The 24,461-nt window shown below is 34.2% G+C and overlaps 1 protein-coding gene across 3 annotated transcripts in view; it reads left to right on the top strand.

Annotated features, from left to right (window-relative positions):
• The window catches only part of MAP2K4 (mitogen-activated protein kinase kinase 4), a 210,196-nt gene that overhangs the window by 177,102 nt on the left and 8,633 nt on the right, over nt 1-24,461 (top strand). The window contains exons 10-12 of one of the 3 annotated variants that reach the window (XM_074312043.1): nt 1,152-1,197; nt 2,887-2,987; nt 3,294-3,674. In XM_074312043.1, the coding sequence (XP_074168144.1) occupies nt 1,152-1,197; nt 2,887-2,987; nt 3,294-3,321 (175 nt within the window). In that variant the 3' untranslated portion in view covers nt 3,322-3,674. Of the gene's footprint in view, nt 1-1,151; nt 1,198-2,886; nt 3,675-24,461 lie in introns of those variants that run through there. The other 2 variants (XM_074312045.1, XM_074312044.1) reach the window with 2 other exon arrangements.

The raw sequence follows: 24,461 nt of genomic DNA, 5'->3' as shown, positions 1-24,461 counted from the left end.
CCAGTCTATGCTCTTCTGTCTGCCTGTCTGTTCCTTAATCTATCTGAGACAATTTCCTCATCTGTGAGATGAGATCATATCTCAGGTACTTTCCATTTTTGAACAATGTTATTTATATGAAGACATTTCTTCCTCCCTGCTCCCAACCCACTACATGATGATGATCATAGAATCACAGATTTAGAGTTAGAAGAAATAGAATTCACCTCACCCAATCCTCTTGTTTTACAGATAAGGAGAATTAATCTTAAAGATAGTAAGTTACTTTGCCAGAAGTCATCTAAGTCATAGTGACAGAGTTCAGGATTCAAACCCAGACATTCTGATTCCAAATCTAGCACATTTTGTACTGTAGTATGGTGCCTTTAAAATAATTAATTTAATTTAATTTTATTTTATTTTTCTGAGACTGGGGTTAAGTGACTTGCCCAGGGTCACACAGCTAGGAAGTATTAAGTGTCTGAGACCAGATTTGAACTCGGGTTCTCCTGAATTCAAGACTGGTGCTCTATCTACTGCACCACCTAACTGCCCCAATTTTATTTTTTAAAGAGAAAATGGTATAATGAATGTGCTTATCCTTACCTACAAGAACTGAACAAGAAGACATCTATAGAATTTGCTAGTCAGAAAAAGGGGTTCATGATGCAGTGATGTTTAAGAACCCCTGTCCTACTGGATCAAGATGTCAGAGAGTCACTAGCTCTTTAAGAAATTCCCAGGAAAAGAAATAATCTAGTATGTTGTACCTAAGGCAGGGCCAAAAGTTAACTTTTAACAATAGTGGAAAAAACAGTGGGTTAGGAGGCAGGACACCCAGATTGAATTTCCATCTCTGACATTTGCTAGCTGTGACATTAGTCTTGGACTTCAGTATAGTAAAGTTGCCCCCAGGAATTTTTTGGAATAAAAGCTGAATTAATTTGTACTACTGAATTAGTTTTTAATTCTACCACTAGCAATTTTAAAACCGTAAAGTGGAAGATTGATCATCAATTATGTAAAAAAGTAGTGAGCTTTATTTTTCTTGAATTTTATATTTGTTCCAAAAGAAGATGTTCTATTCTAGAAAGATTAGTCTATTGCAAATAAGAAAAGGAAAACCTAGTAGTGTCTCCCTAGTTTAACAATCCGTTTTTATATTGTTTTAGCCTTACAAAGGATGAATCCAAAAGGCCAAAGTATAAAGAACTTCTGGTGAGTATGAGACTTTAGAGTTTGGTTTGCAAAAATTAAAGTCTTTAATATAACAAATAACATAAAAAATAACATTTTTGGGCACATTATGCTTAGTAAAATTTGACACTGAATGTAGTCATTAAAAAGTGTTTTTAAAGATAACTTTTTGTATTTAAGTTTTTTTTTTTTTTATATATATTAGTTTAAAAATGCATTTCTGGAGAAAATGTTGGTGCTAGCATAGAATTAGAATTGTTTTTCTAAATTCCAACATTGACTTTAAGGAACACCCTTTCCTGTTCCCCACTTAAACCTTGTCCCTGTCTCTTTGTCTACATGCCACCTGCAGACATAGGTACATGCAAGCATGCAAATACATATACATGCGCGTGCATATACACCCCCCACACACACACACATACACATATCCCAACAGGGATATTTAAATAAGAAAAACTAACATCTATGTGAGGGAGACACTAGATATACTAAAGTATTTGTGAATGCATCCCAGTTTTTTATGGCTCTAAATTCCTGTGCCACTTAATCCTATCTAGTTAATGAAGAAAAGGAGTTGAAAATAATCTAAATTATCCAAATTGACTAGATTATAAATAACATAAAGAATCATGAGAGTATTTATTTGTGTGTAGTGAATTTTGTGGTATGTAACTGTGGTTAATAGTAGCTCACATTTATAAGGGACAGAATAATTTTAAATATCCCTTTAGAAACTCTTCCCTCCTCCCCTCAAAAAAAGTTAGTACAAAAGTCACATAATATTTTTTGTTTATTAAAAGAATACTTATATTCAAATGAAAAATCTGTATCAGAGGATCACAAATTTGGGGTTAAAGATAGAATGTTTTACAGATATGGAAACTGAATCTCAAATGAAATGGCTTCCAGTTATAGGAAATTTGAATATTTAAGTAACTGTATTGTTTGTCATTTGTTCACCTTTTATTAGTGATCCATTTACATCTAGTCACTTGAAAATATTGACAAGAGGAAGTACTGGGTAAAATCAGCAATAAGATGTTGAAAAATTACCCTTAGTATTCCAAGGGTGTAATAGTAAGGTTGAATCATATTTCTCCATGGTATCAATTCAAAAGGCACGAGTCAGTTTAGAGAAGCAATGAAAGAGAGCCATTGCCATATTAGAAATGGAAAGAAATTGCTTGTGTTAGAGAGGTAGAAATTTAATATCTTGGTGAAATATCATAAGGATAGCAAGATATTGGTAAGTTGCTGACATATCCTGCTAATTTGATCAGTTTTTGTGAAGCTAAGTGTCACTTGGTGCAGCTATTTTGGAGAAAGCTAACCATTGCTTCAAAGGTCCTAGATTATAAGCCCACTCTTCTAAAACAGGACAATGCTTCCCTTGGTGCCTTAGCATGCTGACTGACCACTCCCTCCCCCCCTTCCCCATTCTGGCATTAGGTTCCTTTTCATTTTGATAGTTACCAGTAGAGAACAGCTATTTCTCTTCCCTGAGTTGTGATGCAAAAGTTGGTATCAGTAGTGGTCATGTACACACAAGACATTTTTACTTTTCACCTATACCTGATACTAGATATTAAGATTTTGTCATTTTAAATTTGTACACTTGCCTGTAGTTTTGGGTGTGTTGAAAATATACAAAGTTCTGAATTCTTCTAGCCAGAAGTATTAATTATTGAATTTTTGATTGCCTTTTAGAAACATCCCTTTATTTTGATGTATGAAGAGCGCACAGTGGAGGTTGCATGCTACGTTTGTAAAATCCTGGATCAAATGCCAGCAACTCCCACCTCTCCCATGTATGTTGATTGATATTGCTGCTACGTCAAACTCTAGAAAAAGGGCTGAGAGAAAAGATGTAAAGAATTTTCATCCATCACAGTGTTTTTATTGCTTGCCCAGACACCATGTGCAATAAGATTGGTGTTCATTTCCATCATGTCTGTATACTCTTGTCACATAGATATCTGATTGATCACACAGTGTTAGTGCTGGTCAGAGAGACCTCATCTTGCCCTTTTGTGATGAGCATATTCATGATATGTGGAAGTCAGTATAATTGATCTCTTGACAGTGATTGAATTGCATTTTAAATTCATTTCTAGACTCAAAACTTGGAGATGCAGCTACTAGAATGATTTCAAGTTCCCAAATGTTTTAAGAAGGAGGCAACATAAGTGTGACATGTGCAAATGTAGAGGTGTAGGACTGAATGAGAAGAACTGACGAGGCCAGTGAGACACACGCAGCGCCTTCTGAAGTTGAAAAACAAAGGAGGAATTTATTTTCTTCACTAAGTGCAATAGATTTATTGATTGATGTTCTGTTGCTTTATAGTCACCATGTATCTTCTGGGTCAGTGTGCTCAAATGAATTTCTTGTTCAAACAAATTATATGAAATTAAAGTGACTGTCTTTACCAAAAAAAAAAAAAAAAAAAAAAAAAAAAAAATGCGTTGAAAGAGACTAACATTAAACCCTGAGACCCTAAGAATTTTTGATTTATTAGAATTCAGTGTGCTGCCAAAATGATGCTCCATCTACCACAAAGCCCCAGGACTAAAAGAAGAGAAAAAAAAAAAATGCAGAGAGCCAAGTTGAACAATTTTTTTTTTTTAATCTTAAAATTTTTTCCCAGGCCACTTAAGAGTAACTTCAGGTCTGACTCTTCCTTTTCCCCAGGCCTGATACTTTTCTAGAGGTAATGCAGTTAATAGAGGAACAAATTGCTTTGAATAATAACGTAGAAGTGTTTTTTTTTTCATACAAACAGCATAAAATTTGCATTTAGTTTTCCCTTCTCCAGAACTTCAGTTCCTGAAATATTCACTTTGTATGGCTGCCTATAGTTGTTATATTATAATTTGCTTAATCTGCTATTTGAACCTTTCATCTTGTGTGATTCCCCAAACTTTTCTGACAATAGCCTTTAACCCTGAATATATCTCATGAAATATTTTAGTATTAAAGGGCTTAGGAAATGTGATACATTGAATAGTTTGATAAAATGAATCTCTTTTTTTTCTACTAGAAATAAATTTGTCCAAAAGCCAATTTGAAATGGTTTATTAGAATTGCAATTTTTGATGAATGAGAAAAGCCCAAAGACAGGAAATATTAGAAAGCCATTTAAGTCTCCTGCCTTTTGCTAACAAATATTAGCCAGACTCATTTTGGGTGCCAGCTGTGTATCTTCTCTCTATATCCTGGAACACTAAACATTAGACTTTGTGTAGCAAAAATTATTGTGCATCGTTAGAGGCATGCTAGAGTACATACATTAGACGTGGTTGAATCTGCAGGGGATACTTTACTGAACTAAAACATGGAAACAACTGCTCATTCTCCTTCCAGGGCTTGTAATGGACATTAATATTAGAAAATGGAATAATAAAGAAAGAATGGTGCTATTGGAAGTTACATGCTTTCAGAATTTAAAAATGGTTCATCCTTTTTGATCATTATGTCTACCTGTCAGAGACATAAGAAGTGACAGGATGTATGCCTTCCTTCCACTGCATTAAGCCATTGCCCTTTCCTGCATCTCTACTGAGGGGAATTTTTTTCTCTATTGTCAACTTCTTCCTGTCTGGTTCAGCACGTGGTCACTTTGCTATTTTTCTAATGGAGATGAAAGCAATTCTGACTGTCTAGGAGCTAATCTTACCATTCTCTTGTGTGGATGATCTTATAAGAGGCAATTTATTAGTGTATTAATCATAGATTATTATAAACTATTAAGGGCAAGGAGTTTATTACAATGTATCTTTATTTTTTAAAAAAAAAGGGGGGTATACAGTGTTCACGGACTGTGAAAATAGTGTAAGAACTGTACATTGTGAGCTCTGGCTATTTTTTTTTTCTTGTACCATAGAAAAATGTATAAAAATTATCAAAAAGCTAATGTGCAGGGATATTGCCTTATTTGTCTGTAAAATGGATCTTGGTGTAACATATCTGCTTCTCAGAGCTTTGGAATATTTTATCCTGTATTCTGGTTTGAATTACTTCTCTATTTAAGATATATCATGGAATCGAAGTGTTTATGTAATAGTTCTATCCTTTTTGCCTGCAGGTCAGTTGTAATAAATCTAGGATGTGATCATGACCTGGTTATTTCATTTTCTAAGGTCAGATGTTTAGAGTGAAAATGAATTAAATATCCATAAAACATCTCCTTCAAGCTAGAGGGGAAAAAACTCCTTTGAGAAGTGACAATTACTTCTTCTTATTTATGTTGTCTTATCCCTGAAGCTCATTAAATAGTCACTTTGTGCTTTGGGTGATAGAATGCTTACACAGGCAAACATGTCCATTTGTTAGTTATTATTGGTTGTCTGTTTTCTCTAACTTATACCCACATTTGTTTCTTGAAGAGTCTATGGGTCAGGATGGCAGTGTTGATTTACTACTGGATCCTGACTATCCCTGGAACCTCATTTTGGGCTGTATCCCTATGTAATTTTATATGTCATCTTTATTCTTGTGTGTGATGCATTTGCTAATCACTCTGGAAGCAGGTACTGGTCTGGATATATGCTGATTCTTCCTCTCACAGCTGTCTGTGAAAAATTGGTAAGTTGATAAAGCCCATGGGACCTAAAGGAAAGAAGCAAACAGAAAAACTAAGAATCCTAAAAGTAGTTTGAGAAAAGAACCTCAAATTGGCTTATTTTAATCTGGATAGTTACCTATTTTATCTTTCCACATAGTTACTCAAGGAACATCTCTTGCATCTTAACACTTGCTTCTTGGCTACTATTCTATCCTACTCTGGGAGAAAAAGCTACAGTCAATTTCAATTAGGGAGAATAGATACTGTCCGTCATTTTCCCCAGAAAATCACAGCATGGTTTGAGGTAAGGAATTGAGGACCCTGATAACAAAGGAGAGATGGATCCAATAAAACTATAAGTTATACTTACATAGCAGCCCAACCTTAAATGACAATCAGAAAAAGAAAATTGCAACTCAGAATCTCTTATACAGACTTCACAGGCCCTAGTACACTGAACTATGTCTCTGCAAATTGTTTATTGTGTGTCTTAGCAACATATCTGCATCTCAAAGTTTTGAAATATTTTATCCCGTATTCTTATATGTGGTACATGTATGGAATGTACTTCCAGTCACTTAGAGAAATGATACATGCACAATTCATTAAGAGCTATCTCTCCAGTCCAAAGACCAGAGGTGATATGATGACACAGAAGAAGTTTTATGTAAAGCACACCTAAAAAGCATTTTGATCCTTGTTCCTCCAGCTCTCTGGAATATTTCTGGCTTTGGTGAAAGAAAAATTGCTTGTTCTTATTTACCCAAGACTCATTTGACTTCTATCTGTAGTTATATTATACTGTACTAGCCTTTTCAATCAAATATACACCTACTTTGGGAATTGAATACCTCCCATTTTTGCTAGTGACAACTTAGATCATGTATGAAATTTTGGAGATATTTTGAGGCAGAAAGAACAAAAAGTTACATTGGATGTCTTTAATAAAGTATGAGGCAAGCTTATCTGCCAAGAGTAAGTTGAGAGTAAGGAGTATGCTTTAGCAGAATATATAGAAAATTTGAACAACTATGAGAAGTATCACATCTGCTGTGACAATGAATGACAAGACTGTTCAACAACAGTATGGTTAAATTGCATCAAGTTAGTGATTTTCCCCAGAAATATACTGAAGCCTATGAGCAAGAACAAAAAAATCAAAATGTTGGGAATGATAAAGATTCTATGAGAGGCATGACAAAAGTTCAAGGGGAAAACGAGTTTCCAGTATTTGTTAGTGAGTGTAGCATGGAACTGTCCAATCATGAATTTTAAGCAGCACATCCAGGAAAGTGTGAGCGTAATTGGTAAAATGAGCGAAACAGGAAGGAACAACAATAATAATGATAGCCAACATTTATCTAGCACTTATTATGTGCTTATTGCTAGGTGCTTTATAATTATTTTCTTATTGGAGTTCACAGTCTTCAGCATTATTATTTCCATTTTACAGATAAAGTGAGGCAGAGAAATTAATTGACTTAACCAGAATCACATAGCCAGTAAGTGTTTAAGACCATATTTTAACTCAAGACTTCTGACGACAGTTAAGTACCTGTCCAGAACATATTAGGGAATTAAAATCAGTAAAGAATTTGTGGCCAAAGAAGGCTCATACTTGGCTCCTTCCATTTTCTTTATTCCCTGTATCTGATTATTTTTTTTTTTCCTCTCAGATGACCATTATGTTCATAGTCACATTATGGTTATTATCTTAGACTTGGACTATGGTAATTGCCTTCTATTTGGTCTCACTGCTGCTCATCTCTTCCAATTTGTTCTCTAACCCATTGGCAGAATATCTTCCTAAGACTGAAGTTTGGCCTCAGAAATCTTCAGTTGCTTTCTATTGTTTCTACAATGAAAAGCAAATTCTTTATCCTGGCACTACCCCTCTGCAATCTGTTTCCATTAAATCTCTTTACTTTTGTTTCATATTGCTCCCCTTCATAAGATGCATATAAACTGACCTAAAAATTATGCCTTGAACTCAAAAGTATTGCATCTTTCATATTTACACCGTCTCCTCTGCCTTTATAAAATACACCCTTTTTCATTTCTGCCTCTCTGAGTCTTTTGTCTTTTTCCAAAGGTCAGCATAGGTGGCAATTTCTCTTTATAATCTTTTCTGATCCTTACTATTAAGTGTTCTCTCCCTCCTTAAATTGCATTCTCTTTTCTTTAAGTGTATGCAATTTATTTCACCAGTAGAATATAAGCTCCCTGAGGGCAGTAACTTTTATTTTTGTCATCATAATCCATGTACCTAGAAATTAATAAATCTTTATAAATTAATTTGATAAGTAAAAATCCTTTAAAAGTAATCTTTTAGGTGTAAAGAGTTTATCAAATTCAAGAAGCATTTGTTTGACCATCAGCATCTCAATAAGTACTAAATAATTATGTGACTACATTGCTTTAGGCCTCAGGAGAAATTATGAAGTGAAATAATCCTTATAAGCAACTTGCAGTCTTGATGGAGGTTCTATATCTATATCTGTAGATATAGATGAATAGATACATCTATTAGGGAAGTGTTAAGGGCAGAACTCTGGAGAAGTATACTTGAAAGAAGGTGTTAACTCAGTGGAATTGAAAAGACAATGGTTATCTAGTTTAGCATGGTTATGTAATAGTTCTTTAGTTCAGTACATGTATGTAGTACTTAATATAGTACTACAAGATTGACACCTTTTCTATAAGATTGACACCTACGATGATGTAATTATTATAATAGAGTATATGAGAGCCAACAAGGACTGGAGTAGAGACATTCCATCTTTGATCAGGCTTCTGGTGGTGGTTCTTTATTTCTCTACTGAAACCAAGTCCTGTATGAAGGACCTCCAGAATGCAAACTGAACCCCAGGTGAAGGAGACAGACTGTGAAGGAGATAATAAAGAATTTGGACTTCATCCCTGACTATTCTCATGGTGATTACTCAGCTGAAATGAAGGTTAATCCAAAGTCCTCCAGAAAGCTAACCAGAACATTACAGGGAAAGGAAAAGGGTGATGTGGGGGGAGTTGGAATACAGGTCATTCCTCGCTGACCCCTGGTTTCCAGATCCATAAAATGAGGGGGATATTCTGTGGGTCTATAATATTTCAAAGTTGTTGCTTAGGCAAACCCCCACTGAAGCCATTGCGTATGCTTAGCATATAGGGTACAACTTAGTTATTAATAATAGTTCTATCTCTATGTCTTTTATGAATCAAACTTGAATGTTGATTAGGAAAAGACCTGGAGATCCTTTATCCTGTTTCTGATAGGTTGTAACACCTAAACATTTGTTAAATGGTTCTTCTAGATGCTAGTATTTCAAATTTTAGGACTTTCAAAAATCAGAGTTAAAATTTTGCTTTCTTTTCTAGAATTGCTTCCTTATTATATTATCTGCTGGAAATTCCTTTGGTAGTGTTCATGGGATCTAATTTGTAAGTTAGCAGTAACAAAGGACTTTTTGCATAAAATTCCAACTATGTTTTATCACCAATTATAGTGTCTCTAAGATTTTGTCCCCTAATTCAAGAAATGCATGTTCTATTTTTATTTGACATTGTCAATTGTAAACTTAGGAAGAATCACTAGTAACTCAACATTTTAAAATGACGGTTGATGTTATGTTGCTATTTAGCAACAGTAAGAATGGTCAGAGAGGGAAGGGGAGAATGAATCAGATCAGCAGCATGCATCAGTACCAGGTGTTCACAAAGTTGAAGGGACAGGGTGAATAGATAAGTCCTAGGACTTGGCAGTAGGTTCAAGATGCCTTCCTCTGCAGATCTAACCCAATGTTTCTGTCTTGCCTATATCCATACAACAATCTGTTCTTGAACACAAAATGCCTCCAGAATCAAAAGACTATTCAATTTTATTTGAAGTTGGAGATTTGATCCAATTTCATTACATAAAATTTGCCATGGTGGGTATTTACTTATAAAGATGCATCCCTGCTAAAATGTAAGCATCTAGAAGATAGGTACTATTTAATTTTTGTCATATCTGATTCAATGTAGGTGTACAATAAAATGCTTGTGAATTATTGATCATAATATTAATGGTTAGTCAAAACATAGTGTAACTCCTGTCACCCCCTTTCCCTAAAATTGTGGTAGCTGATGACTGTTGAGGAACTTGGATGTCTCGTGATAGTAGCATTTGGTATGGCTTTTATAATATTTGGTAAGTTATTCTTGAACAGTCTGTGCTCTCAGTGAGTTTGCAAAAATAAGCTATACACTATGATGTGTAAACATCCTCAATAATGGAAGAGGCTGATGCAAATCTCAGCAGTTTTGCTAATAGCTATTATTTACACTCGTAGGCCAGCTGTTTTGGCTTTCTTAATATATAAACATCTTAAAAGTTATCATGTCTAACCAACTTATTTTACAATCAAAGAAGTTGAAACCTAGAAGGAGCAAATGAATTCTACCCTGCCATTGAAATCCCCTCTTTACCACAGTCATCCCTCTAATAGCAGCTCCCTCTATTACCCATTAAAATTTAACATGGCATGCATCCTAGGTGATGAGAGAATCAGCCAGGTGAGCTGTCAAGTGGGGAAAGGTTCTATGGTAAGTATTTTGACTTGATTTGGGCCACCCTCTAGAACCTGATCAGTGTCTCCCAGGCTGCCTGGCCAGTACTCTGCTAATTATTTGAATGAATCCAAATTTCTGTACCATTGACTTTTTGAGGAGTGGAGAAGGGCTAGCGTGGGAGAGTGTATCGATGGTGGTGGTATGACTGTAGATTTCTGATTTTTTGCCTTATTTTACAAGCATTGTGTGAAATAATGGGAATAAAAAGAAGAAGTAATTTTTGTCCTCAAGGAACTTGCTTTATTAGAGGAAAACTCTGTGTGTGTGTGTGTGTGTGTGTGTGTGTGTGTGTGTGTGTATAATGTATGTTTTTGCTATTCAAGAAAATTAGTGGTTAAGGGAAAATGGATGCTATTTGGAAAGAGCTCTGTAATATGTACTATAAGGCTATAAAAGGTAAAGGACAAATATGAGCACAGATATAAGTTAACCAGGTGCAACTGTGATATGCATGTTTTTTAAAAAGAATAATATTAATTCACATTGATGTAATGCTTATTCATTATAGTGCTTTTTCTGAACAATTCTGACAGAAAGGCAATGAAAATATTGTTTGAAGTTCTCATTATATATATGAGAGAACTGAGGACAAGAGCAGTTGAATGAATTGCCCAATGGTCTCTTAGCTAGTAATTGGGAGAGCTGAAATTTGAATCCAAGCCTTCTATTTCTCAAGTCCATCATTCTTTTTAATGTCCCAACCCCCTGAGAGGAACCAAACCTTTTTTGCTCTACTTTGGCTTAAGGTGACTTGATTCTTTAACATAACTCAGGTATCTAATTTCATGTAAATGCTTAACCCTCCTCTTTCAACTCACCTTGCTTGTTCTTACCCCTACATAATGTCAATTGTAATGAGGAACAGTACGTATTTAGAGGAGAGCAGAAAAGTTTCCATCTCCCCCACTTATTGTAGTAAGTCAGAATTTCAGTTTGCCAGCCCCTAGGGAGGTAATAATCTCTCTCTGCTTCTCCTTCAGATTGTTCCAGTCTACTTCTAGAATGCTCTGACAGACAAAACCTTAGGATTTCTGTTTCTTTTTTTTTCTTTCTTTTCTCCATTTTTTTCCTCAAATATTTTTATTACTGTTTATAAAAACATAGCATTTTATTTGTCCCCAGTTGCATGCCAAAACAATTTTTAACTTTTGTTTTTAAAACTTTGAGTTCCAAATTCTCTCCCTCCCCTTCTACTCCTTACTCCCTATTAGTAAGAGAAGCAATTCAATTTATATTATTCATGTGCAATTATTCAAAACATTTCCATATAAAAAAAGACCCCCCCAAAAAAAAACCCTCCTTCAATCTATATTCAGATACCATCAGTTATTTCTGTGAGAATGAATAGCATTTTTTAACCATAAGTTCTTCAGAGTTGTTCTGGAACACTGCTACAGAGAATAGCTGAATCATTCACAATCAATCATCTTATAATTCTTTTATTGTACATTTCACTTTGCATTAGTTCATGTAAGTCCAGATATGTTTGAAAATATCCTACTCATCTTATAGCACAATAGTATTCCACTATAATCATATACCACAATTTGTTTAAGCCATTCCCCAGTTGATGACCATCTCCTCAATTTTCAATTGTTTGCCACCACAAAAAAAGCTGTTGTAAATATTTTTGTATGTGAAGGTCCTTTTTTTTTTTTTTTAAATCTCTTTTTGAATATAGAACTAGTAGTAGTATTGCTAGGTTAAAGAGTATGCCATGGTTTTATAGCCCTTTGGGTATAGTTATACATTGCTCTCAAAATAGTTGAATCAGTTGAATCCAACAAAAGTATATTAATGTCTCATTTCCCCAATAACCCCTCTCATTTTCCTTTTCTTTCCTATTAGTTAATCTAATAAGTAAGAAGTAATTCCTCAAAATTGTTTTTTAATTTGTACTTCTCCAATCAATAGTGAGTTAGCAAATTTTTTTCATATGGCTATAAATAGCTTTGATTACTTCATCTGAAAACCTCATATTTTTTGATCATTTATCAATTGGGGGAATGGCTCTTTATAAATTTGACTCAGTTTTCTGTGTGTGAAAAATGAGGCCTTTATCAGAGAAATTTGCTTCAAGAATTTTTTTCCACAGTTACTATGGCTAATGGTATTTACCTGCATCTTATTCTCTTCTTCTTGTTTATTCTGTTCTCCTTTTATTCTGTTCCTTTTCAAAAGTGTTTTGCTTCTGACTACCCTCTCACCCAATCTGCTTTCCCTTCTATCATCCCTCCTTTTATTCCCTTCCCCTCCTACTTTCCTGTAGGGTAAGGTAGATTTCTGTACTTGAGTGGGTGTGTGTTATTTCTTCTTTGATTCAATTCTGGTGAAAGTAAAGTTTACACATACCTCATTTATTCACCTCCCTTTTATCTCAAAGCACCCCCCCCCCACTTTTCCCTCCACTGTAAAATCTTTGTCTTGCTCTTTTATGGCAGATAATTTATCCCATTCTATCTTTTTCCCTTTCTCCCAGTGCATTGTTCTCTCACCCCTTAATTTAAGGTTTCCTTTAATTTAATAAGGTAATTTAAGGTAAATTAAGATAGTGTTTCATACTCAATTCACACCTATGCTCTCTGTCTTTTTATCCTCTGTATTTTCCTTCCAACTCCCCTAATAATGAGAAAGTTCTTACGATTTACAAGTATCATCTTTCTGTATAGAAATGTAGACAGTTAAACTCTTCCTTATGATGTAGGCTGGATGTATCAGTGCCCTGTTTCCCCACATCCCCTCCAACATTCTGTATTATCTTTCCCTGTCATTCTAGCCTGTCTAACAGTTATGTAATGGTATCTCAGAGTTGTCTTAATTTGCATTTCTCTGATTAATAATGACTTGGAGCATCTTTTCATATGGCTAGAAATAGAATTGTCTGTTCATATCCTTTGACCATTTATCAATTGGAGAATGGCTTGATTTCTTATATATTTGTGTCAATTCTCTATATATTTTGGAAATGAGGCCTTTATCAGAACCTCTGACTGTAAAAATGTTTTCCCACTTTATTGCTTCCCTTCTAATCTTATCTGTATTAGTTTTGTTTGTACAAAACCTTTTCAATTTGATATAATCAAAGTTTTCTGTTTTGTGATCAATAATGATGTCTATTTCTTTGGTCATAAATTCCTTCCTCTTCCACAGGTTTGAGTGGTAAACTATCCTATGTTCCTCTAATTTATTTATAATCTCATTCTTTATGCCTAGATCGTGAACCCTTTTTGACCTTATCTTGGTTTATGCTGTTAAGTGTGGGTCAATGCCTAGTTTCTGCCATTCTTAGTCTTATTTTTAAAAGTCAAATTTTCTGTTTGACTTTGGTCTTTTCATCAAGAATGCTTGAAAGTCCTCAGTTTTATTGAATTTCCATTTTTCTCCTTGAAAGATTTTACTCAGTTTTGCTGCATAGGTTATTCTTGATTGAAATGCTAGCTCCTTTGCTCTTCTGAATATCATATTCTAAGTCCTCTGATACTATAATGAAGAAGTTGCTAAATTTTGCATTTCACAATTCTTAAACAGTTTCATTCTGACTGCTTGTAATATTTTTTCCTTGACCTGGAGTTCTGGAACCTGGCTATATTCCTCGGAATGTATTTTGAGATCTTTTTCAGGAGGTGATCAGTAGATTCTTGAAGTTTCTATTTTACTCTCTGATTCCAGAAGATAGGACAATTTTCCTTGATAATTTCTTGAAAGATAATAATATCAAGGTTCTTTTTGGCCATGGTTTCATGCAGTCCAATACTTTTTAAATAATCTCTCCTGGATCTGTTTTCCAAGTTAGTTGTTTTTCCAATGAGATGTTTCACTTAGTGTCTATTTTTTTTTCATCTTTTGATTTTTCTTTATTGTTTCTTGATTTCTCATTAAAAGTAATTAGCTTCCATTTGCCTAATTCTAATTTTTAAGGAATTTTTTCTTCAGTGAATTCTTATGTCTTTTTTTCCATTTAGCCATTTTTTTTTTTTTTTTTGGTATTTCCTTTATCAATCTGTTTACTTATTTTTTTTGTTTTTGTTTTTTTGTTTTTAATTTTCTTGCACTGGTCTCATTTCTCTTCCCAATTTTTCCTCTATCTTTATTTGATTTTCAAGATCCCTTCTTCCCTTCTGAGCTTTTCCATAGCTTGAGGGACCAGTGCCTGAATCAATTCACATTTTTCTTTTTTTAAATTTTTAAAAAAAATTTTTAAGTATAAAGTATAAAAGTATAAATGTATGAGTAAATTTTTTTATAACATTATCCCTTGTATTCATTTTTCCAAATTTTCCCCTCCCTTCCCTAGATGACAGGCAATCCCATACATTTTACATGTGTTACAGTGTAACCTAGATACAATATATGTGTGTAAATCCAATTTTCTTGTTGCACATTAAGTATTAGATTCCAAAGGTATAAGTAAGCTGGGTAGATAGACAGTAGTGCTAACAATTTACATTCACTTCCCAGTGTTCCTTCTCTGGGTGTAGTTTTTTTCTGTCCATCATTGATCAACTGGAAGTGATTTGGATCTTCTTTATGTGGAAGATTTCCACTTCCATCAGAATACATCTTCATACAGTATTGTTGTTGAAGTGTACAGTGATCTTCTGGTTCTGTTCATTTCACTCAGCATCAGTTCATGTAAGTCTCTCCAAGCCTCTCTGTATTCCTCCTGCTGGTCATTTCTTACAGAGCAATAATATTCCATAACCTTCATATGCCATAATTTACCCAACATTCTCCAATTGATGGACATCCATTCATCTTCCAGTTTCTAGCCACTATGAAAAGGGCTGCCACAAACATTTTGGCACATACAGATCCCTTTCCCCTTTTTAGTATTTCTTTGGGATATAAGCCCAATAGCAGCACTGCTGGATCAAAGGGTATGCACAGTTTGATAACTTTTTGGGCATAGTTCCAAATTGCTCTCCAATTCACATTTTTTTTGAAGGCTTTGGATAAAGGAGCTTTCACTTTATCTTCTGAGTGTGTGTTGTGATCTTCCTTGTCATGTAGGGACTATATATAGCCACATATTTTTTTTTTTTGTTTGTTTCTCCTGTTGTTTGTTCCTTTTCCCAATCTATTTTTTGACTTAGTTTTTTGTTAAAAATAGGGCTCTGCTTCAGAGTGAGGGTTCATTGTCACAAGCCTTAGGGATTTTGTGCAGGTATTTTCATATATACTTAAAGTTACTTGTAAATTTTCAGTTCTTCTAAGATGTTATAATCTAAGGAGAGGTGTGTCTACTACTGTGCTCTGGTCTGTGAATGAGCATAAACACTCTATTCTGACCTGGAATTGTTGACAAGGGTTTCTGTTCCACTGTTCCTCTGTGACTCAAATTCTGCTCTATTCCTTCTCACCTCAAGACTGTGTTTGGAACTGTGTAAGTGCAAAACAATAAAAGTCCTGCCTCGGTGTTGGCAAAGAGATCCCTGTTCTGACCTGCTTCTGGTTTGCCAGAACTGGGTTTGCACTTGTGCAGGACTGTGCTCCACTCTTAAGCCAGGTGCAGTAGAGCTGTCTTTTTGACTTTTTGAGTTGTCTATTGCTAGAAAATTATTTTACACTGCTATTTTGTGGGTTTGGCTATTCCAAGGATTATTTTATGACATTATTTAAAGGTGTTTGGAGTTTGGATGAGAACTTGGGGTAGTTGCAACCTTCTTCCTGCCATTTTGGCTCTACTCCTATTGTTGTTTTTCATTGTAATTTCCAGGACTCAAGTCTCTGTGTTCCTTCCTCCTTATTCCCCATCATTGAATTCTCTTTTGTAACAAAGAAGCATGGCAAAACCATCATGTTGAATAAAGTATAATTCATATCCTTGAAATTTGGTCCTATGGCATCTTTTTCTGAATTGTTTTTAAGTGCCCAAATCAGCCATCTTTTCAGCTTTCTTTTAAATGTTATCTTCTTCCATGTATAATATAGAATATAAACTCCTTGAGGGCAAGCATCATATTTCTCAGCATTTGTATTTGTATTGTCAGCGTTTAGCATAGTGCTTGGCACATAAGAAGTGTTTAATAAATGATTTGGTTTGTTGACCAGTACTCTACTGTTGATTAGTACTCTGAAAAGAAGCTTGTGCCTCATTATCAGTGCTCTAAGGTCAATTCAATATAGTATTCTGACTTCCCATGTCTTTTATTTTCCTTTATATTATTGTGATAAGAGAAGTTTCTCGATTCTCCTTATATTATTCTGCAAGAGTTCATCAAGTAAGTTTCTTTAAATGTCCTATTATTATTATTATTATTATTGTTATATATATATTTTTTGACATAGACCTGTATTGGTTTAGGGAACTACTGGTGAGAAAACTCCTTCTCCCAATGCAAATTAGCCATTACTATGCAACTTATCCACTTTTTTAAGTAATTTTTTTTTTATTTTTTGCTATCTCAGTAGACTTTGCTGACTTCAGTAGAACCATTGAATGTCAAAGTTTGAAGGTACCTTGAATTAATAAAATCATAGCATTGAAATTTTTTAGATATCTTGAGGGTCATATATTCCAGTCCCCTCAATAAGGAAACTGGAGGACCTAAAGGATAATTTGCCTAAAGTCAGTGAAAAAAACCAGAACTAGAAGCCAATCTTCTGTTTCTAAGTATATGAAGTAGAATATTAGTGTCTTTTGACAAAGACACATTTGTGTGTCAGTGTGTGTGGCATAGCAGCTGATGATCTGGATTTACAGCAAAGGCAACTCTAAGAAATGAAATGCTTTATTAGGTTTTATGACTCCACTAACTTTTAAAGAGCTATTTTACTTAATTGTGACTTCAACCCTTGTCTAATGTATTTAAACAAATGAAGTAAATATGAATCACATACCCATATAAAAATTGAAACAATTCAGGAGAAGGCTTTTGGTCTGTATATAGAATGACCCCTATCCTCACATATCCTAAATATTTACACCTCAGTGTGCTAAAATGAGAACACGTGAGGAAAAAAAAAAAAAGTCTACTTAGAAAGTAGGAAAATAGTACTTGTTAGTGTGAAATGTTTTGGATAGAAGCCAAAATGAGGCCCTGTCTCTGATTTGGATTTGGGTATAAGTACTTATATTTGCTGTGTTCAATTATTTCTGCTTTGATCTTCAAAAGGTTTTATCTGCCTTATGAAGGAGACTATTTTTTAGTTTTGAGATGCTCATAATGCCTTTTCCTAAAAGAGTACTCTGAGGGCAAAACAATGATCCTCATATAAGAGCTTACCTAAAAAATCCAGTATCTTGATATTGATGGATATAGATTTTTTCCTAGGATTTTCACTGTTGGCTTCCTTTCAAGTACCTTCTCTATTCTATTCAAGGGCTTTCTCACACGGACCTTCTCATCTCATATCCTCTAGACTTCTTACATGGAACTCCAGATTTCTTACACAGATTTCTTGCATGAAACAGTGTCTTAAATACTATAGTCTCTTCACAGGGATTTTCCTGGTCCAGTTTATTTATCTCCCCTTGACTTTTTGATCTACTTTGTAACAAACTCACTGGATGCCTATCAGTTGAAGAATGGCTGAATAAGTTATGATATATGAGCATTATGAAATATCATTGTTATATAAGAAATAATTCAGAAAGACTTGGAGAGACTTACATGAACTGATGCTTAGTGAAGTAAGTAGAACCAGGAGAATAGCAAGATTATATGATGCTTAATTCTGATGAATGTGGCTGTTTTCAATAGCAAGATGATTCAGGCTAGTTCCAATGGTTTTGTGATGAAGAAAGCCATCTTCTCTCAGAGAAAGGATTGTGGGGACTGAATGTGGATCAAAACATAGTATTTTTACTATTTTTGTTGTTTGCTTGCATTTTGTTTTCTTTCTCTCTTTTTTTCCCCTTTTTGATCTGATTTTTCTTGTGCAGCATAATTGAAATATGAATAGAAGAATTGCACATGTGTAACATATATTAGATTACTTGCCATCTATGGGAGGAAGTGGGGGGAAGATAGGGAAAAAATTTTGGAGCACAAAGTGTTGCAAGGGTGAGTGTTGAAAACTATTTTTGCATATGTTTTGAAAATAAAAAAGCTTTAATAGCAAAAAAAAGAAGAAAAGAAAAATAACAACCTCTACTGGAAGACCTTTACTATTAGGGAACTCATATCTCTCCAATTAACTCCATTTTGTTAGGATTTTTTTCCTTATGTGAAGCTGAAATCAATATCTAAGTTTTTCATTTACTTTTCTAGTGTTTTATTCCTTGGGACCAACCACAATTAGTATAATCAATCTTTCTTCTAATACTAAAAATATTGTGTAACAGCTATCATGCCTTTCCTCAAACTTTTCTTCTCCAATCTAAATGTAGATCATTCTCCAGAACCAAGTAAAGTTTTCTGTTATACAGATTGAGTTCAGCCATTAGAGCATATTCTATAATAATTATTATTATTATTTTTTTTTGTGGCTAATGTGCTCAATTAGATTTTCCACTAGGAACTTCAAATTTTGATTTATATCTGGGTCTACAGAAAAGGCAAATGAACCTTAATTCCCCAATCCTTATAATTTATATTACATTGGTTTGAAGTCCCCTAGATGAAGGAATTTAGGATTGATAGTCAATTATTTTGTCATGTACCCTCACAATAGACAACTCACAATACTGGTAGAGATTAAGGGCCAGGATTGTTCTACTACATTCTTTGACTTTGGATTCTGCTTACCTTAGAAACTCCCCCTCATTGTTTGAAAAACTAGAGCTTGTGCAGGAATTCATCACTATTCCAATGCAACCCCAGTTTGCTATCAGTTGGAGGACTATGTGGTCCCACTTTTCTTAGGTTCATGTCTTTTCTTCTTTCTATTCCTCTTCCTTTTTTCTTTTCCCCCCACAGCCAGACCCAGTACCAGAGTACCAAACCCAGTATTCTAGCAAAATACTTCAGTGTTAAATCTTAGTCTTTTACCATGGGAAGTAGCCTATCCAGTTGCTTCCTTTCATTCCCCCACTTATCTTTAGTATATTGTGTAAATTTAAAATGTGATTTCTTTCAGTAGGTCACTTGAGATTCTTTGTGTTTTTTTCTTTATTCTCTGATTTCTCAAAATATAATGTGTAGACTTTTTCTATGATTAACATCTACTGATAGTCTAAATTTTGTTATCCCTCCTTGATATTTTCTAGGTTAGTAGTAGTAAGTTGTTGTGGTTCATAGGAAATATCATACATTTTTGTGGGTTTTTTTTCCTTCAGTCTTTCACTTTGGTTCTAGTATTTCTTGTGGTCTCATGGATTCAGCTTTCTAGTCTAATCAAATTTTCATAGAGTCTATTAATTGAGTAAAGTTTTGCTCCTATTACAAGGTGTTTATTCTCCTTTCCATTCTTTACTTAAAAAGTCTAATTTCTGTTTTTATTCTTTTTTTTCCCCCCAAAACTCTTATAAGAAAGGGATATTTACTTTAAAAGTATGGAAAGAATAGAAATTATTTTATTTTCTTTCCTCTAGAGATTTAATTTCATTTTGTGATCATTTTTAAAAATGCTTCATTTCTTTAATGAAGGAAATCTGATAGCATATCTTTGATTTTCCTTTAAGATTTTTCTTGTAGATTTTGTGTAGATCTCTTCTAAGTTTATATTATCAGTGCTGTTGGTATTTTCTTGTGTTTTTATTCTCATTTCTAGCCCTACTACATTGATTATGACTTTGTATCAGAGCCAGTTGTGGTGGGCTTTTAGAAGGAATGATAAAGCTTTCTTTGGTTCTGATCTGTATTGCTGAAGGCTGGGATTGAGAATCAGTATATTCATTAAGGCAATTTGTTCAGGGTAGTATGTGCTGTGTTTAAGCTCAAGATAGACTTTGATTATTATCCTCTAGGCTTGAGCCCAATATCCCTTTGAGCTGGATTTAGCTCAGAATAACATAGCTTCAGGATCCAAGTATTTTTTTGCTAGACTTTGATATAGGATCCCCATGCTCTTAGTACACAGCTTCAGACTTGAGGCTTCCATAGCCTTCTGTACTGGAGGACTTCCATAAATTATGACTTTTTTGTCTGGATCATTTTCTTAATGGGTTAAAGATTTCTGCCTTTCTTTTTGCTTATTTGAGCTGGCAAAATTCATTTATTGTTTCTTCTTGAATTTTTGGTCATTTCTCAGTTACTCTTTAATTTTACCTTCTAGAGAAGTTATAGAATAAGATACATCTCTAGTTAGGGATTTAAGAGTTGGATAGTAATCTAACAGAGAAAGCTAAAAAGGAAGAGTCAGAAATATGGCAGAACTGAATAGATTATTTATTTATCACTTTATATATGTCAGACACTGTGCTAAGGGCTGGGGATACTAATTCAAAAGCAAGACAATTCTTGTCCTCAAGGAAATTCTATTGTAATAGAGAAAATCCATACTAATGAATGGTGACTAAAGAGATGTTCTTTAATCTGAGAAGTCACATAGTGGGGACTGAAGTGGGGACTGAAGTAGGTAGGATAAATTCTGAATGGTTATCAGATTAGCAATTAAGAAATCAGTCATCTTGAGTGAGCAGAATCAAGATGTGGAGTAACATCAGAGATTTTCCTGAATTGTCCCTAAACCCATCCAAATACTTTTAAATAATGACTCTAAACAAATTCTAGAGTTTCAGAATCCATTTTTTTAAAAAGTTGGAATGGAGAAATTTTCTAGCCCAAAACAACTGAAAAGGTCAGTAGGAAAGGTTTGTCACACCTAGGTGAGAGTTGAATATAGTTTAGCACTGGCAGTCTTGGCAAACAAGGAAGAGGCCTTGGGAACCCTGAATCAGCAATAAGCACCAACTACTCCTGAATCTCTCAGCCCACAGATGGTAAAAGGGTTGAACAGCTAGTCAGAAGGAGTTTACAGGGGCCTCTTTGCCAGCGCTGTGGCAAGATTCTGTTGCTTTGTCTTTACTCAAAACCAGATGGCAGTTCCAAGGTGAGGAAGAACTTTATTAAATCAGAACTGCAGGCCATGGTGGAGCCAGGACCTTTGTTATAATTTAAGTAACATACCTAGTAAACATACCTCTCCTTAGATCATGACACCTTGGAAGAACTTAAAATTTGCAGGTCCCTAGAATTACATCTGAAAACACACACACAAAAGCTCTGAAGCATGAGATAGTGCAATCTCCATGCTGAAAGCAGACCCCTATTTTAAACAAAGAATTAAGAGTCAAGTAATGATTGAGAAAATAAGCAAACAATGGTGGGGGGGGAGGCGGAGAAGATTACTAGGGTGACTAGGAAAATTGGAACACACACAGAAGAAAAAAGCAAAGTCAAAATTCCTATGTCCAAATTCCAAGAAAAATAAAATTTTTATCTCAGGAGAGTCCAAATCAAGTAAAAGAGGAAAATCAGAAAGAGAAATGAAAGTGATACAAGGAAGTACAATAAGAGGAATGTCTTAAAAAACAAAATTTGGCTAAATGGAAAAGGAGGTACAAAAGCTCACTGAAGAAAATAATTTCTTAAAAATTAGAATTGAGCAAATGAAAGCTAATGGCTTTATGAGAAATAAAGAAACAAAATAAAACCAAAATCATGAAAAAAAAATAGAAGACAGTATGAAATATCTCACTGTAAAAAACAATTTTTTAAAAATGTAGCTATGCTTTAGGAAGATGGTAAGCATTGAGTAAGAGATAAAGCCAAAAAATGAGGAACAAAGTGGGTACAAGGTAATTCGATAAATATAAGGCATGGAAAAAACTATCACAAAGGACATTATATTAAATAAATATCTGCAAGCAGTTGACAAAATTAAAAAGAAGAGCCTGCATAATCTGTCTATCACTGGCAAAATATTGCTCAGACCTCATTTATTGCAGACCGTGATAGACCTGACCACTCTGATCAGCATAGGGAAAAAGAGAATCTCTTCTATGAGGAAGACCAGAAACTCTTCTGTGAGTCTTGTTCATTAGTCCCAGAGCACAAGAATCAACAAGTTCTTTCCTTGGACAGGGTTGCTGACAAGTATAAGGACACGCTCCAGAAGAAGTTATCTTACATGGAAAAGAAAGAATTAAACATTCCATTGGACAAAGTGAGAAGAGAGGAATATTGTAAGGAGGATGCATACATTCTTTAAAAATCAGTTAGACCTGAATACTACAAAATGTACCAGTTCTTACAGAATCAAGAAAATCAACATTTACAATTATTGGACCTTAAGGAATCCAGAAACTACTTGTCAACACTTGAAGAGAATAAAGCCAAATTTTTTGAGCAAATCCAAAATCTGCAAAGAAAGATATTAGAAATAGAGGAGAATTTGGACAAGATACCAACAGAAATGCTTCAGCATATGAAAAGCTTATTTGAAAGAAATGAGGAGCTGCTACTTCAAAAACTGGAGTTTGCTTCACTTAATTGGAACATCTGCTGTATCACTGCCTTAAGAGAAGTGCTCACGAGCAGATAAAACTCTGGATACTGAATTAGTCAATCCTCATTTCATCCTGTTGGAAGATTTGAAGCATGTCAATTATGGAAGTATTTAACAGGAACTGTGATAATGAAGAAGGATTTGATGACGTTTTTTGCATATTGGAGGCCCAAACCTTTACCTAAAGCAAATGCTACTACGAAGTTGATTCGGTAGATAATATAGAATGGGAAGTGGGTGTCTATCAATTCATTTAGCAGAAAGGAGAGTTTTTCCATTTTACCTGAGGATATAATTTCCTTAGAAGGCTTCAAATCTGGAAACAATTTCTTCTGGAAAATACATGAAGACTCTCTTCTGAACCAACCTATAGACAAAGTAGGCATTTTTTTAAATATAGTTTTTATTTACCAGATATATGCATGGGTAATTTTACATCATTGACAATTGCCAAACTTTTTGTTCTAATTTTTCCCGTTTCCCCCCCCCCAGATGGCAAGTAGACCAATTCATGTTAAATATGTTAAAGTATAAATTAAATACATTATATGTATACATGTACAAACAGTTGTTTTGCTGTACAAAAAGAATCAGACTTTGAAATAGTGAAGGAAATAAAAAAAATGCAGGCAGACAAAAATAGAGGGATTGGGAATTCTATGTAGTGGTTCACAGTCATCTCCCAGAGTTCTTTTGCTGGGTGTAGCTGGTTCAGTTCATTACTGCTCTATTGGAATTGATTTGGTTCAACTCAGCATTAGTTTAGGCATTTTTCTTGATTATAAAAAGGGACATAGAGGTTTTTACAATGTTACAGAAAAATCCCTTATCTATAATTTTCCATACATAGTCTTTTCAAAGATCTCTTCATCCTTCTCTCTTTTCAATCATAATAAAGAAACTCCTACATCACTCATTATCTGTCCTAGAAATAATTAGTAGAAGGTTGCCAATGATGCTAATTGCTATGATTTTCTGTTCATTTGAACTCATGTTGAAATGGTCAATAAAGTTGTGTCATTATCAGACCAATGAGAATTGTATTTATAATTGGTTAAAAAAAGAAAAGAAATCAGTGATCATTATAAGTATGGGTAGAGTATTTTCAACTGAGCTAGTAAGGTCAGAAGGCAGATTGCAAATGGCTTCTAAGTGAAAGTAAAGGAAATAGAATCAAGTAAAGTAGACTGCTTTTTCAAGGAACGTAGTTATGAAAAGGAGAGTTAAAACACAAATAGTCTTAGGAGTGATAGAGTCAAATGAGGATCAGTTTTGTTTGTTTTTTTGTTTTTAATTTTAGAATGAGAGACCTGAGACCACTTGTTGGTGCCAGGAAGAATTCTACTGGAACTCTACATTTTTCCTTTGGTTTGCACAGGAAATTCAATTCTAATTTTATTTATACTTTCAATATCACAGTAAGGATACATGTTCACAGATCAGCAAGATAGGAATTTTTTTTTACATATATGATTTTTAAGTCTATTATGTTAACATCTTTTTTGCATTCAAAATATAATTGGAGGTACAGAATATTTTCTTTTGCAGTTTCAATTTTTTAATTCAATTTCTAAAACAATTTGGGTAAGGCAGTTTATATTTAAAACTATGGTTTAATGGGTGGAAGGACCCACTGGGAACTTAAGGTAAGTATTCCATATAGAAATTGTCAAATACCAGAAATGGTGTCATTTGTAACATCTCCAAAAGAGAGGAC

This window comes from Sminthopsis crassicaudata, chromosome 4 (genome assembly GCF_048593235.1).
Source record: "Sminthopsis crassicaudata isolate SCR6 chromosome 4, ASM4859323v1, whole genome shotgun sequence".
NCBI classification, from domain to species: domain Eukaryota; kingdom Metazoa; phylum Chordata; class Mammalia; order Dasyuromorphia; family Dasyuridae; genus Sminthopsis; species Sminthopsis crassicaudata.
Note: the sequence above shows the minus strand (reverse complement) of the source record. Positions and strands in the feature narration are given on the sequence as shown.